At 29.9% G+C, this 12,352-nt stretch overlaps 1 protein-coding gene across 10 annotated transcripts; it reads left to right on the forward strand.

Moving 5' to 3' along the window:
- The first annotated feature begins 480 nt into the window (after nucleotides 1-480).
- Nucleotides 481-12,350, forward strand: LOC122533257 (protein son of sevenless). 10 transcript variants are annotated; one of them, XM_043662800.1, is made up of 23 exons: nucleotides 483-932; nucleotides 1,646-1,895; nucleotides 2,013-2,140; nucleotides 3,053-3,316; nucleotides 3,403-3,486; nucleotides 3,636-3,716; nucleotides 4,463-4,612; nucleotides 4,688-4,896; nucleotides 5,050-5,233; nucleotides 5,308-5,554; nucleotides 5,639-5,863; nucleotides 5,985-6,348; nucleotides 7,022-7,214; nucleotides 7,304-7,540; nucleotides 7,620-7,775; nucleotides 7,833-8,015; nucleotides 8,089-8,206; nucleotides 8,279-8,568; nucleotides 8,643-8,868; nucleotides 9,019-9,341; nucleotides 9,447-9,705; nucleotides 9,799-9,879; nucleotides 12,116-12,350. In XM_043662800.1, the coding sequence occupies exons 3-23, from the start codon at nucleotides 2,033-2,035 to the stop codon at nucleotides 12,160-12,162; spliced, it is 4,029 nt and encodes a 1,342-aa protein (XP_043518735.1). In that variant the 5' UTR covers nucleotides 483-932; nucleotides 1,646-1,895; nucleotides 2,013-2,032; the 3' UTR covers nucleotides 12,163-12,350. The 10 variants fall into 10 exon arrangements, 8 of the variants coding, with proteins under 8 accessions (XP_043518739.1, XP_043518735.1, XP_043518733.1 ...); XM_043662804.1 differs by having other exon boundaries at nucleotides 481-932; nucleotides 1,646-2,140; nucleotides 9,061-9,341; XM_043662798.1 differs by having other exon boundaries at nucleotides 1,646-2,140.
- Nucleotides 12,351-12,352: the final 2 nt, after the last annotated feature.

Here is a 12,352-nt window from a genome sequence, read left to right on the forward strand (position 1 = left end):
TTTTCGGTATCCTAGGATCCCCCTATAATTTTTGTGCCACATCTGCCAATTTAGGCAGATTTTGGATCACCATTAATTAATACTACGAGATATACCTCGTCTATGTTTCAGTCAATGGTTGAATATAATTTCTGTATCTGTCGCAGCAAATTATAGAGGGCGTAAGAAACACAGATCTGTATTTCAGGATATGTGACATAAAATGTCATATAATATCGCATCTATGCTATAACCAATGCTTTATCGGAATGCTTTATTGCATTAGTATTATAAAACACAAAAACTATATATGTAAATATTTGTAAGATTATATTATGTTGATCGTTTATCTATTCCGTTTTTTACATTCATTTAAAACTTGCATTCTGGCCAAAATTTTTACCGAGCAATTTTTTTTTATAAACATTTGGTAACGTTTATTTCTTCTCTATTGTTGTTATCATATAATGCAATATTTTTTGAAGATATACTGTTATAATGTCTTAATGGTTTAATAAGTTTCAAAAAATGTTTCGAGATAAAGCCAACGGAGCTCGATACATCGAACTTGGAAATCTCGTAGCGGACATAACAATCGTAGTTATCGATCGATGCGAGTCACGCAATGGTATCCCTAGATAGTAATGGTGCTCGCGTTAAGTTCTGACAAAAATTCACGTTGAAAACAGTGTATAAAATGCAGAAACGGGTTAACTCGGGAACACTTGTGTTAGCCTGGAAGATGCTTCTTATGATAAGTGAAAGAAATGCATGGATCCTGGAGGAATATTACCGAGTGGCTTAGCTGTCGTATTTACGGAACAGAGATGTCTGCGCCCTGAGAAACGGACTGACGGACAGACAGACATCTCTGTCGACTTTCCCTGTGTTCTGATTCCTGATACGAAATGCTGTTTGGAAAATTCGGCAACTCTCCGGAGTGTGTTCTCTAGGTATAATCACGATAGACAGAACTACATGAGTGATAGGGATTTGCTCTCGATCACTGTTTTCGATACGTTCTTGATGCTTACACGGTATACAATGGCTCGTCAAAGTATTTCAACACTCACTATAAAAGACGTATTTATGTATATAATATCTTTTTACATGACGTGTATTTTGAAATTTCATTAGTTACTGTAATGAAACACGATTGTCATTATTACGTCCAATAATATGAAACCAACCTTAAAATATATGTATAAGTTATAAAACACTTGCTACAAACATATGTCTAATAAAAAAATAGTATACAGTGTAAAATCAATCTTAAATATAAAATAAATTTTAAAAATACTCGTACTAAATATAATTTTATTATTTAAATACTTGTACAATACCAACAAAATATTATATTTCATCAGTGAATATCTTGCAATTTTATATACAGTATTTCATATACAGATTTGTTTCAAATTTTATTAGAATCATGTCTCATTGTAATATAATCGTGTTCGATTATCACAGTATTAATGAAATTTCCAAATGTGAAAGCAGAATATATATAGTATGTTTCATGAGAATTTCCTTACAAGCGTTTGAATATTTTTGTGAGCTATTGTATCTTAATCTCTATACATTTAATATACATTGATGTAGTATCAATATATATTTTTACATTTATTCGAAACATAATATAATCACCAATCGTGTTTCGTTACAGTGCTATTAAAATTTCAAAATGTGGAAGTATAACACGTGTGACATATACATAAAATGTTTCCACGACTGTATGAATATCCGTGATCCACTGTAGGATCCAGATTTTGTAAACGTAACCAACACTCCTGACCAATAACGAAAATTATTCTCTACCATCTGTTTTTATTAATATACGATGAGAATATAAAAAGAATCGTATGATAAAAGTATGAAGGAAGCCTGTAAATGAGTTCTGTTTTGAAAGAAAGAAGGTGAGAACAAATTTTCACCGCTAGAACAGCCACCGACTTAAAGAGGGGATAAAATTCACGTATCAACTCTGGCTGTCCTAATCCGATTTTAGTGTGTTATTCTGTTGTGCGCGATAGCCTTATACCAGTACGTAGAGATGTTTTCGTCACCGGCATCAGTAGTGCGCGAGCCGTCAGGCTATGACTTTCAAAAAGAGGAGAACGCTGCCAAATGGAAGGGAGTGTTTGTCAATTCCTTGCGCAAGGTATTCCACTTGAATCATTTACTATGAAACTAATAATTCTTTGTAAATTGATTTGAATTTGTGAGCTTTTGATGCTCATCAAGTTGATTCTACTGTCATTCATGTGTCACTATCATGTATATTTTCCAGCTAATACATTAGGTTTGTTATCTTCCAACATAATAATAATAACATGTCATAATTAATGTGAAATAAATATTTTAAAAATTAACCATTGTTGTGTTGCTCCTATGATGATTGGTAACTTTATTTGAGAATTGTTTATATTTGCATCTAGAATAAAGGAAACTTTTTTTCATATATTGAATAATTTATAGAGTGACAGGATACATTGTTTGTTCTTACTACCTAAAATTAAACCATGTAAATGGGAGATTTAATTTTAATGAGTGTTATTATTATTCATTATTCCATACATTAAAATATATTAAAGTTTATGGAAGAATTTTGCCAAAAAATTTTTCCACAATGTATAAAATAAAATAAACATGATGTATGATAAAAGTATAAACTACAAACAGTATCACAAATGTAAAAAAAAGATACAAATATTGAGTCTAATGGAAAATTTAATTTATTTATTCAAAAGAAAAGATTCTTTTCTTAGATAATTAATTATTAATTATGTTTTTTGAACTGTGTACTTCATGAAGTATTGCATCTTCTTTTTAAATAGAAATATAATTTATCAAACACTTAATGGAATAGAATTGGAGGTAATAAAATTATGTTCTTTCCAAAAGACAACAGTCAAATAAATTATTTGTTTATTTGTTAATAATTTTAAACCCTATATATTCTATCATCAATCATCCAATCCTATATATCAATACATTCTACAATATTGAAACAAAAAACAACATTTTTAATATAATATACTGTTTTTCATAATTTAATGGCTGATTAATATAGGTATTAGAACAAGTACATCCTAGTCTTGAAGCAAGACAAGATGCATTAGACTATGTTGAGAGTTTAATCTTAAGGCTGTTGGGAATGCTTTGTGGTCATCCTCCACCACACACACCTCAAGATGTAGAAGAGAGAGTAAGGCGTACATTTCCCACTCCCATTGATAGATGGGCACTCAGAGATGCGAGAGATGCCTTGGAAAAAGGAAAAAAGAAATCCCCACTAGTTCTTCCAGTTGACAAAATTCATCAACTATTACAAAAAGTAATTAGAAAATTGTATTTTTATGTTTAGTTACTATTTTTATGTTTATTTAGAGATATCATAATTTTGTATTTGTGTATTGACAGGAAGTATTACAACAAAAAATTGATTTACAAGTTAGTCTTTTTGTAGTAGGAGTGTTGGAATATATTTCTGCAGATATTTTGAAGGTTGGTAAAAATTATTATCAATTGTTTTTATAAATTTTTTGTTTTGTTAAACTTTTTATTATACTATACTATACTATAATCACTTGTTAATCTTTTTATTAATACTAACTTCTAATTTCTAAGAATGTTAAAGACTATTTTCTTTTCAGCTAGCTGGAAACTATGTCAAGAATATACGTCATGTAGAGATATCTTGTGAAGATATAAGAGTTGCAATGTGTGCAGATATGGTAATATTATTTTTATAAAGCATAATATTTGTGTTATATTTCTATTAAGGATGGATTACCGAATATATCGAAATCTTGAAATTTCTCGAAACCTAAGAAAATTTTAAGTTTCGAGAATTCGAAATTTTGTACGTTTTTTGTGTGTTCAAAACTTTTGAAACTCGGATAAAAAAAAGTATAAAATCAATGAATAAGATATTATTTGCACCGTGAATAAAAAATATTTGATTCATTCTCATATCTCAAATGTTTGATGTGAAATGTTTTTTGTTTTTAAAGATAGAGGTAGATGTGCGATCGATCGTAATTCTGAAACAGTAATGTAAAATATCTAAAGCTAATGAATCTATCAAAAAAATATCTTATTATTCTGAAAGACTTTTCAGTATATCTGACAGTACAGTCGATAAAAAAAGTAGATTAGATCCAGAAAGAATTCGGATATTAATGTCCTTAAACAAGAATCAGAATTAGATTATGTAAGTTGTTATATTTTCGTTTATATTTTGTTTAACTGTGATCAATAAAAATTTATACAAAAATATTAATTCCAGTTCTTAAAACTAAAAATTTCTGTTACAAAATAAAATCAGCACTTCTAGTTTCTAGAATTTTAAAATCTTATAAAGTTTCGGATTTGAATTTCGAGGATTTCAAAATTAGTTTTGAATTCATCCCTAATTTCTATATTAAATATGTTAATAATCATGTGATAAATGACAAATAATTTTAGAATTTATTGATAGGTATTAATGGATTTATTTTATCAAGATGATTATGTAGAAAGTCCACAAAGTGGTTTAGGTGCAGTAGTTTCTCAAACTTATGAAGAATCTGTTCGAGATCTTATACACGATGAACGTTATTATTTACGTGATCTCCATATGATCATTAAGGTAAAATAGTTTATTAATCGTATTAAGCGAAATTGTTTATTGTTAATCCATGAAAAATATTGTTTTCGTAAATAGGTATTTCGGGAAGAAATCGCAAAGCTAGCACAAGATAGAACTGAAATTGAAACACTTTTCAGTAATATTATGGATATTTATGAAGTCACTGTAACGTTACTTGGTAGTTTAGAAGATATAATGGAAATTACTGAAGAGAAACAAACACCCACTGTTGGCTCATGTTTTGAAGAATTGGCAGAAGCAGCAGAATTTGATGTCTATATAAAGTAATGATTTATATTATTATATATATTTATATAATATATATATTATATATATAATATGAAATATTCTTTTTGAAGACTAGAGTATTTCATATTTCATATTCTATTCTTTGAAATTTCTTCTTTTTTTTCAATTATTGAAAATCTTAATATTAGGTATGCAAAAGATATTAATAGTCCAGCTAGTCGAGAAGTTTTAACAAATTTATTATCAAGACCTGAAGCTAATAATGCATTAAGAGCAGCAGGACATGGTTTTAAAGAAGCTGTCAAATATTATTTGCCAAAACTTTTATTACAACCAATATGGCATTGTTTTTTGTACTTTCATTACATAAAGGTATATTTTATATAATTTTGTATTTTCATATTGTTACACATGTTATTTTAATAACTGAATAATATTTTACTTAGGTATTGCAAAAACGTACACCAAATATAGAAGATGGTGAAACATTGGAACAAGTACAAGGTCTTTTAAGTCCATTACAGATGGAATTATTACAATCTATGGCAAGTCTTCCAAAAAAAGATACAGGTCTGCGAATGCAGAGTAGAGCAAGGAGGCAAGCGGCGCTAGAAAAAACTAGTGAATTACAAAAAACTGTTGATGGTTGGGATCAAAGAGATGTTGGACAATGTTGTAATGAGTTTATACGTGGTATGAAAAAAATATATAGTGTTATTTAATTATTTTTCCATATAAGATATATAGAAGTATGTTTTCATTATCTTCTATATACAGAGGATATGTTGTGGAAAGTAAGTAATGGAAAGAGGTTAACGGAACGAAGAGCTCTTCTTTTCGATGGTTTATTAGTACTTTGTAAACCAAGTGGTGGCAAAAGAGTTAGCGTTACTGCTGCAGCAGTTGGTGTGGTAGGTCATCCACCTCATCAAGGCGAACTGCGTTTAAAAGAAAGGTTTTTCATTAGAAAAGTTGATATTATTGACAGAGAGGATACTGAGGGTAAGTTTCAAAAAATCTTGGTATTAAATGTTATATAATTAATTTATTATTAAAATTATTAAATATTATATAATTACGTAATAATTTTAATATTGTATATTATTATGTATTATTTTTCTAGAATTAAAAAATGCCTTTGAAATTGCACCAAGGGACCATCCTAACGTTATCCTTGTTGCAAAATCCGTCGAAGATAAAAATAGTTGGATGGCGGATCTTGTAATGTTGAATACAAAGAGTATGTTAGAGAGAACTTTGGACAGTATCCTTTTAGATGAGGAAAAGAAACACCCTTTAAAGTTACCTCCACCACATTTATATAAATTTGCTGAACAGGATAGCTCAGAAAATATCGTTTTGGAAGCAAGAGAAAATGGAGGTGTTCCATTAATTAAGGGAGCAACTTTGGTTAAATTGGTAGAAAGATTAACTTATCATATATATGCTGATCCAGCTTTTGTACGAACATTCCTTACTACTTATAGGTATATTAATTCATATGCTTGAAATTTATATATATATACAGCATCGAACATGAAATTGAGAAAGGTATAATTCTACGTGAAAAATACATCAGATAATGGATACAATTTTTTTATTTAAAGCTTTATTTTCAAAATAATCAAGTTTGGAAATTTTATCAACAATAAATTTAGTTAATTGTAGATTAATCAAGAATAAATAATATTGAGAAAGTTATTCTATGTATGAAAATAAGTCAAAAGTCTAGAATATAATTTTTTCGTAAGATGTTTCAATAAAATTCAATTTGAAAATTTATCAAATACATATTCAATACATATTCAAACTTTTTTTTGAAATGAAAAAGGAAATACACATTCAAACTTTTTTTTGAAATGAAAAAGAAAAAATTTTTATTTTTCATTTTTTATTTATTTTTTGCAAATAGAATAATTTACTATCTAGTAGATATAATCTAATTAGTCATTCTTGTTCAGTTTACAAATTCAAGTACCTGACATTTTCAAGCTTAATTTTCTCAAAAACGACGCTTTAAATAAAAAATTTTATTTTTTATTTTCTTTATTTTTTTCCACATAGAATTATCCGATGCTGGGATACTCTATATGTATATGTATACTTATAGAAACTAATTTTATAAATTGTGTTAATTTAATAAATTGTGTTCTTTCATAGGAGTTTTTGCTCACCTCAGGAACTGTTGACTTTGTTAATCGAAAGATTCGACATACCAGATCCTTCATTAGTTTATGGTGAGGAAGAAAAATCTTCTGGTTGCAAAACAACTGCTAGAGAGGATTGGAAAAGATATAGAAAAGAATTTTGTCAACCTGTTCAATTTAGAGTTTTAAATGTTTTAAGACATTGGGTTAGTATCATTTGAATATATTTACACTAAATTATTATATTATCTTTGTTAAATTATTAAAATATGCTCTTAAATGTTTTCAATTTTAGGTCGATCATCATTTTTATGATTTCGAACGTGATAGAAATCTTTTGGAAGGATTGCAATCGTTTTTAGACACAGTAAGTGGAAAATCAATGAGAAAATGGGTAGATTCAGTAATAAAAATTATACAAAGAAAATGCGAACCTTCGGAACAACGACCTATTACATTTAGTTTTGAACGATCTCCACCACCTATTGAGTGGCACTTAAAAGTTCCTGAAGAAGAATGGGGAATATTAACGGTAATATATTGTAAATATAAATACTGTATATAAATATTTATATTATATAGATAATTAAATTATTTTCCAATGATTACAGTTACATCCAATTGAATTAGCAAGACAATTAACTTTATTAGAATTTGAATTGTATAGAACTGTAAAGCCTTCGGAATTAGTTGGGTCAGTATGGACCAAAAAAGATAAAGAAAAGACATCACCAAATTTATTGAAAATGATAAAGCATACAACAAACGTAAGTTATTATACATATTTTTAATTTGATAAATTAAATAATTTTTTCATTCTGTAGTTTACACGGTGGCTTGAAAAAACTATAGTAGAAGCTGAAAATTTAGAGGAGAGAGTTGCAATTGTATCACGAACAATTGAAATTATGATGGTGCTCCAAGATCTTAATAACTTTAATGGTGTATTAGCAATTGTTAGCGCAATGGGATCTGCTTCTGTTTTTAGGTTAAAATTTACTTTTCAAGTATGTTATTTTATTATCTAACACTATTGAATTATTTAAATGAAGTAAATAATAAATTTTAATATATTTATAGCAAATACCAGCACGACTAGAAAAGGCCCTGGAAGAAGCACGGGAACTAAACAATGGTCATTTCCGAAAATATCAAGAAAAATTGCGATCCATTAATCCACCTTGCGTACCATTTTTTGGTAAATAATAAGGAATAAAATATTATTAACTCAAAATATTAAATAATTTTCATTATTGATCTTTTTATATAGGCATGTACCTGACTAATATTCTACATATTGAAGAAGGAAATCCAGATTATCTACGAGGAAGTCCGGAACTTATTAACTTTAGCAAACGACGAAAAGTAGCAGAGATAACCGGAGAAATTCAGCAGTATCAAAACCAACCTTACTGTCTTTCAGTGGAGCCTAGAATAAGACATTTCATTGAAAATTTATCACCTTTCGATCCTAATATGAAAGAAGTTGATATAAGTAATTATTTGTACAATAAAAGTCTGGAAATAGAACCCAGAGGTTGTAGACAGCCACCTAGAGTCGTAAGTTTTATAGAAATTATTATAAAACATACATGTAATAACATCATTTTCATCAATTATTATTACCCTTGTAGCCCCGTAAATGGCCAGATTTAAACTTAAAATCGCCAGGCATTAAAGCTAGAAGCTTGAGTGGCAAATTACCAGCTCCATTGCAAGCTGTAGCTTCCAGTGTAAGATTACATGATCCTCCATCGGAAGCACCGCCGCCAGAATTACCAGAAACCCCTCCGCACACTTCACACGTTACAATTTCTCACGTAGTGGATCATAGTATTTTTGCACCTGTTTTATTAGGAGGTTTGTATCTTATGTATAATATTGGATTGTAGCATGCACTTAACAGCCGCTTTTTCACTGCAATTCTTATTTGAAAGAAACAAGAATCATTTTTATTTTGTTGCATAGTATGCTTAGATAGATAGTAGATGTACTTTATTGTTAATATAGGTACAGCTCAGTCGGGTTCACCAGGTCCTTTTAACATGTCAGGACTTTCAATCAGTTCGCCGGGTAGCAGTCCGCAATTAGGATCGCCCGGTCATTTATCTGTTCCGCATCATCAACCGCAAAATAGTCTCTTTGGTTTTAATTCCGCTACAATTGGTGTAATGGGGGCTTTGACCGGTATACCATCGTCAGGTGGAAGTCCTGGTGCTGTGATGCCACCTCCTCCGTCTCCTGGCCATGTACCACCCAGTCAACCTCCACCCCCTTTGCCACCAAGATCTCATAGGAAACGAGAGAGTTCCATAAACGAATCACTGCAACAAGTAAATTGTTCAAAAATGTTTCAATTATTTTATCTCTGTAAATTTCATCTATCATGAAATAATATATATAATATCTAATTATATTATTTATTATTGGATACATAGGCAAGACAAGCTCTAAATGCACCTACACTTCCTCCACGAGATGGTACTTCTCCACCGCCATTACCGCCACGAAGAGATTTGCCTCCGGTGACGTTACCGCCTCGGCTACCTACGACATTGAATCCAAGTTGTTCGACGCTACTCGCCAGGCGGAATTCAACGTTGGAGAATACATGTTCATCAAATGCTGTTCATACACGAAGACACATGTCTTTCAATGGGCCTAGTCTTACAAAAGTTCCGCCTATGCAACCTAATGGTAAAGATCAATATCAAAAAATATTTTTGATATATAACATAATTATATATTGTTATTTTTCATTTACAATGGTTTCATTTACATGGATTTTAGGGTCGGTAATACCAAGATTACCACCAAAACCGTTGCGTCCACCAACCACCATGTTTAATTTCAATGCTCCTCCTGGATCTAGTTAAGTGTTATATCTTCCTACCTCACCTAAATTAAAACGCATCTTTTGGAAATCGAGATTTAGTCCACTCAGAAGGATTAGTCAAGTCGGATGTTCTGCCGGTATGTTTGACAATGTAAGATGCTGTTTACATAGCATTTTTATAGAAAACTTCATAGGAACACAAGATTTATCTAAAACTCCGTATTAATGTATTTACCAGGATTTTTTAGTGAGACATTTGAAGCGTAATTGATAAATACATTAATGCCAAATAGAGTGATACAATGAATACTTTATTTGCGATACGACCCATACGTGATGAGATGCTGTTACATTCCTTTTTACCATTTGTCTTTTTAACATGTGTGACACTATTTTATTTAAAATTTATTTTTCGAGAGGATATAGAATGTTCTATCATATATAGTATATTTTTAGAGTTTTTTTTACCAAGCGAATATGTAATTAGTAAATATAAGGCTTTATATCCTGTACTATTGAATGAACTCAGTTGAAACTATCTATCTTTGAGAAATACCTCAAAAAAATTTTGTACAGCTCATCTAATTAAATAATCATTGTTATTTGAATCTTGAACAGAATATTTTTCTAAATAAACAGAACAGAGTTTCTTTGATAATTTTACATATCTGGGTCTCGTATCATATACAGGTGTTTCGTAACTTGTGGAACCCACTTCGGAAGCTGATTGTACGCCTAAAAATAATGAAAAAAAGTCATATAAATGTATGTCCTATCTGTCTTTGTTTATGAGATATAATGAATTTTATAAACAGAGCAAACTCTGTTATAAAATTATAATAAGCTAGTTTTACCAGGGATGGTATATTCAATTTTCATAATAATCATAATTGGAATGAAGAAAACTCACATGTTATTGTGCATTCAAGGCATCAACACCAGTTTAGTTTAAACGTATGGGCAGGAATAATTAATCAATTTTTAATTGGACCTTTTTTTCTTGATGGAAAACTAACAGGCATGTATATACAAAGTACGTCGATTTTTTGAGCACGCGTTTACACGAAATATTAGAGGAAATTCCAGTCGATTAACCTTCGTATGCGGTTTATGCATAATGGAGCTCCGCTGCATTTTAGCCGGCAATTATAGCCGGTGGCTAGGCAATTTTTAAATCAACACTTTGCAAATAAATGAATTGGTCGTGAAGATCCTATTGCATGGCCTGCTCGTTCTCCGGATTTGAATCCATTAGATTTTCATTTGTGGGAAGATTTAAAATCTATTGTATACGCAACATCGATTGAAAATGCTGAAATACTACGAAATAGAATTGAACAAGTCTTCCGACAAATTTGAGAAGCACCAGGAATAATAGAGAGAGAGTAACCAGATCAATGACAAGACGCGTGCAGGCTTGTCTTCAAATGCAAGGTGAACATTTTGAACATCTTTTGTAAAACAGAAAATTCATTATATCTCATAAACGAAGACAGACATGACATATATCTATATGACTTTTTTTTCATTATTTTTAGGCATACAATCAGCTCGAAGTGGGTCCCACAAATTGCGAAACACACTGTATAATGCATGTTACTTCTAATATACAAATAAATAAAAATAAGCATACGAAAACCAAAATTATTTCTGCAATAACGTAGCTGCAGAAAGTTTATTAAAAAAAAAATATTTTTATCTAACAATCAATTTTGTGAATAACATGTATGCACACACATATATACATTGTATTTAAAAAAAAAAAACTATGCTGTAAAAAGCATAAAAATGTAACAAACACTCTTTGCTACGGGAGTCCCTAAAAAACAAAAATATCAATGTAATTTTAGCACAAAAACAATATTACAAGAATATATGCTATAAATGATTTCAATCATTATGAATAAGGAAACATATGGAGATTTTCTCCCTTTTTTAAAATTGCACACGAAACGGTGAATTATATATTTATGATTTGCTATTTGAAATGCCTATAACACATGGTATATTTTTCGAAATGATTTTACAAATAAGATAAATATCGCTTTTACAGATTGTTAGGAATGTAGAATACATTTCATCGCAGCCGTTTACCGGAATTATGGCTAACGAATTTTGATTTAATGCGTCCATCAGATCCGAGGAGATCTGACTGAATGGACTATGTATCGATTTCGGTTGTCCGAAAACAACGGTTGTTTCTTTAAGACAAGAAAAAAAAGTAGAGAAAGATTCTTATTATCCCTCAACACAACTGTGATACACTTTTAGATTTTAAAAAGGAAGCAGAAGACGCAAGAAAGTGCAGTATGGAATGAATCATAGGCCAATATGCATATAGAATTATACATATAAATCGAGAATCAATAGCAAAAAAAAAAAAGAAATAAATATGTACATGTATATTATTATAAATGTATTCTATAGTAATTATTGTAGTAATGTCAAGCGTAAAACGGAGAATGAGATGTTGAAACTATATATAATAAAGAATATATCGTGTAAATT

This window comes from Frieseomelitta varia, unplaced genomic scaffold, assembly GCF_011392965.1.
Source record: "Frieseomelitta varia isolate USP_RPSP 00005682 unplaced genomic scaffold, Fvar_1.2 scaffold_513, whole genome shotgun sequence".
Classification (NCBI taxonomy): Eukaryota; Metazoa; Arthropoda; class Insecta; order Hymenoptera; family Apidae; genus Frieseomelitta; species Frieseomelitta varia.

Excerpts from the sequence above, each read along its gene's own strand:
- LOC122533257 (XM_043662798.1), top strand. The coding sequence starts at position 2,033 with ATGTTTTCGTCACCGGCATCAGTAGTGCGCGAGCCGTCAGGCTATGAC. Across the intron at positions 3,487-3,635 it reads TTTCTGCAGATATTTTGAAG|CTAGCTGGAAACTATGTCAA; the intron begins GTTGGTAAAAAT and ends TTTTCTTTTCAG. Across the intron at positions 4,897-5,049 it reads GAATTTGATGTCTATATAAA|GTATGCAAAAGATATTAATA; the intron begins GTAATGATTTAT and ends TCTTAATATTAG.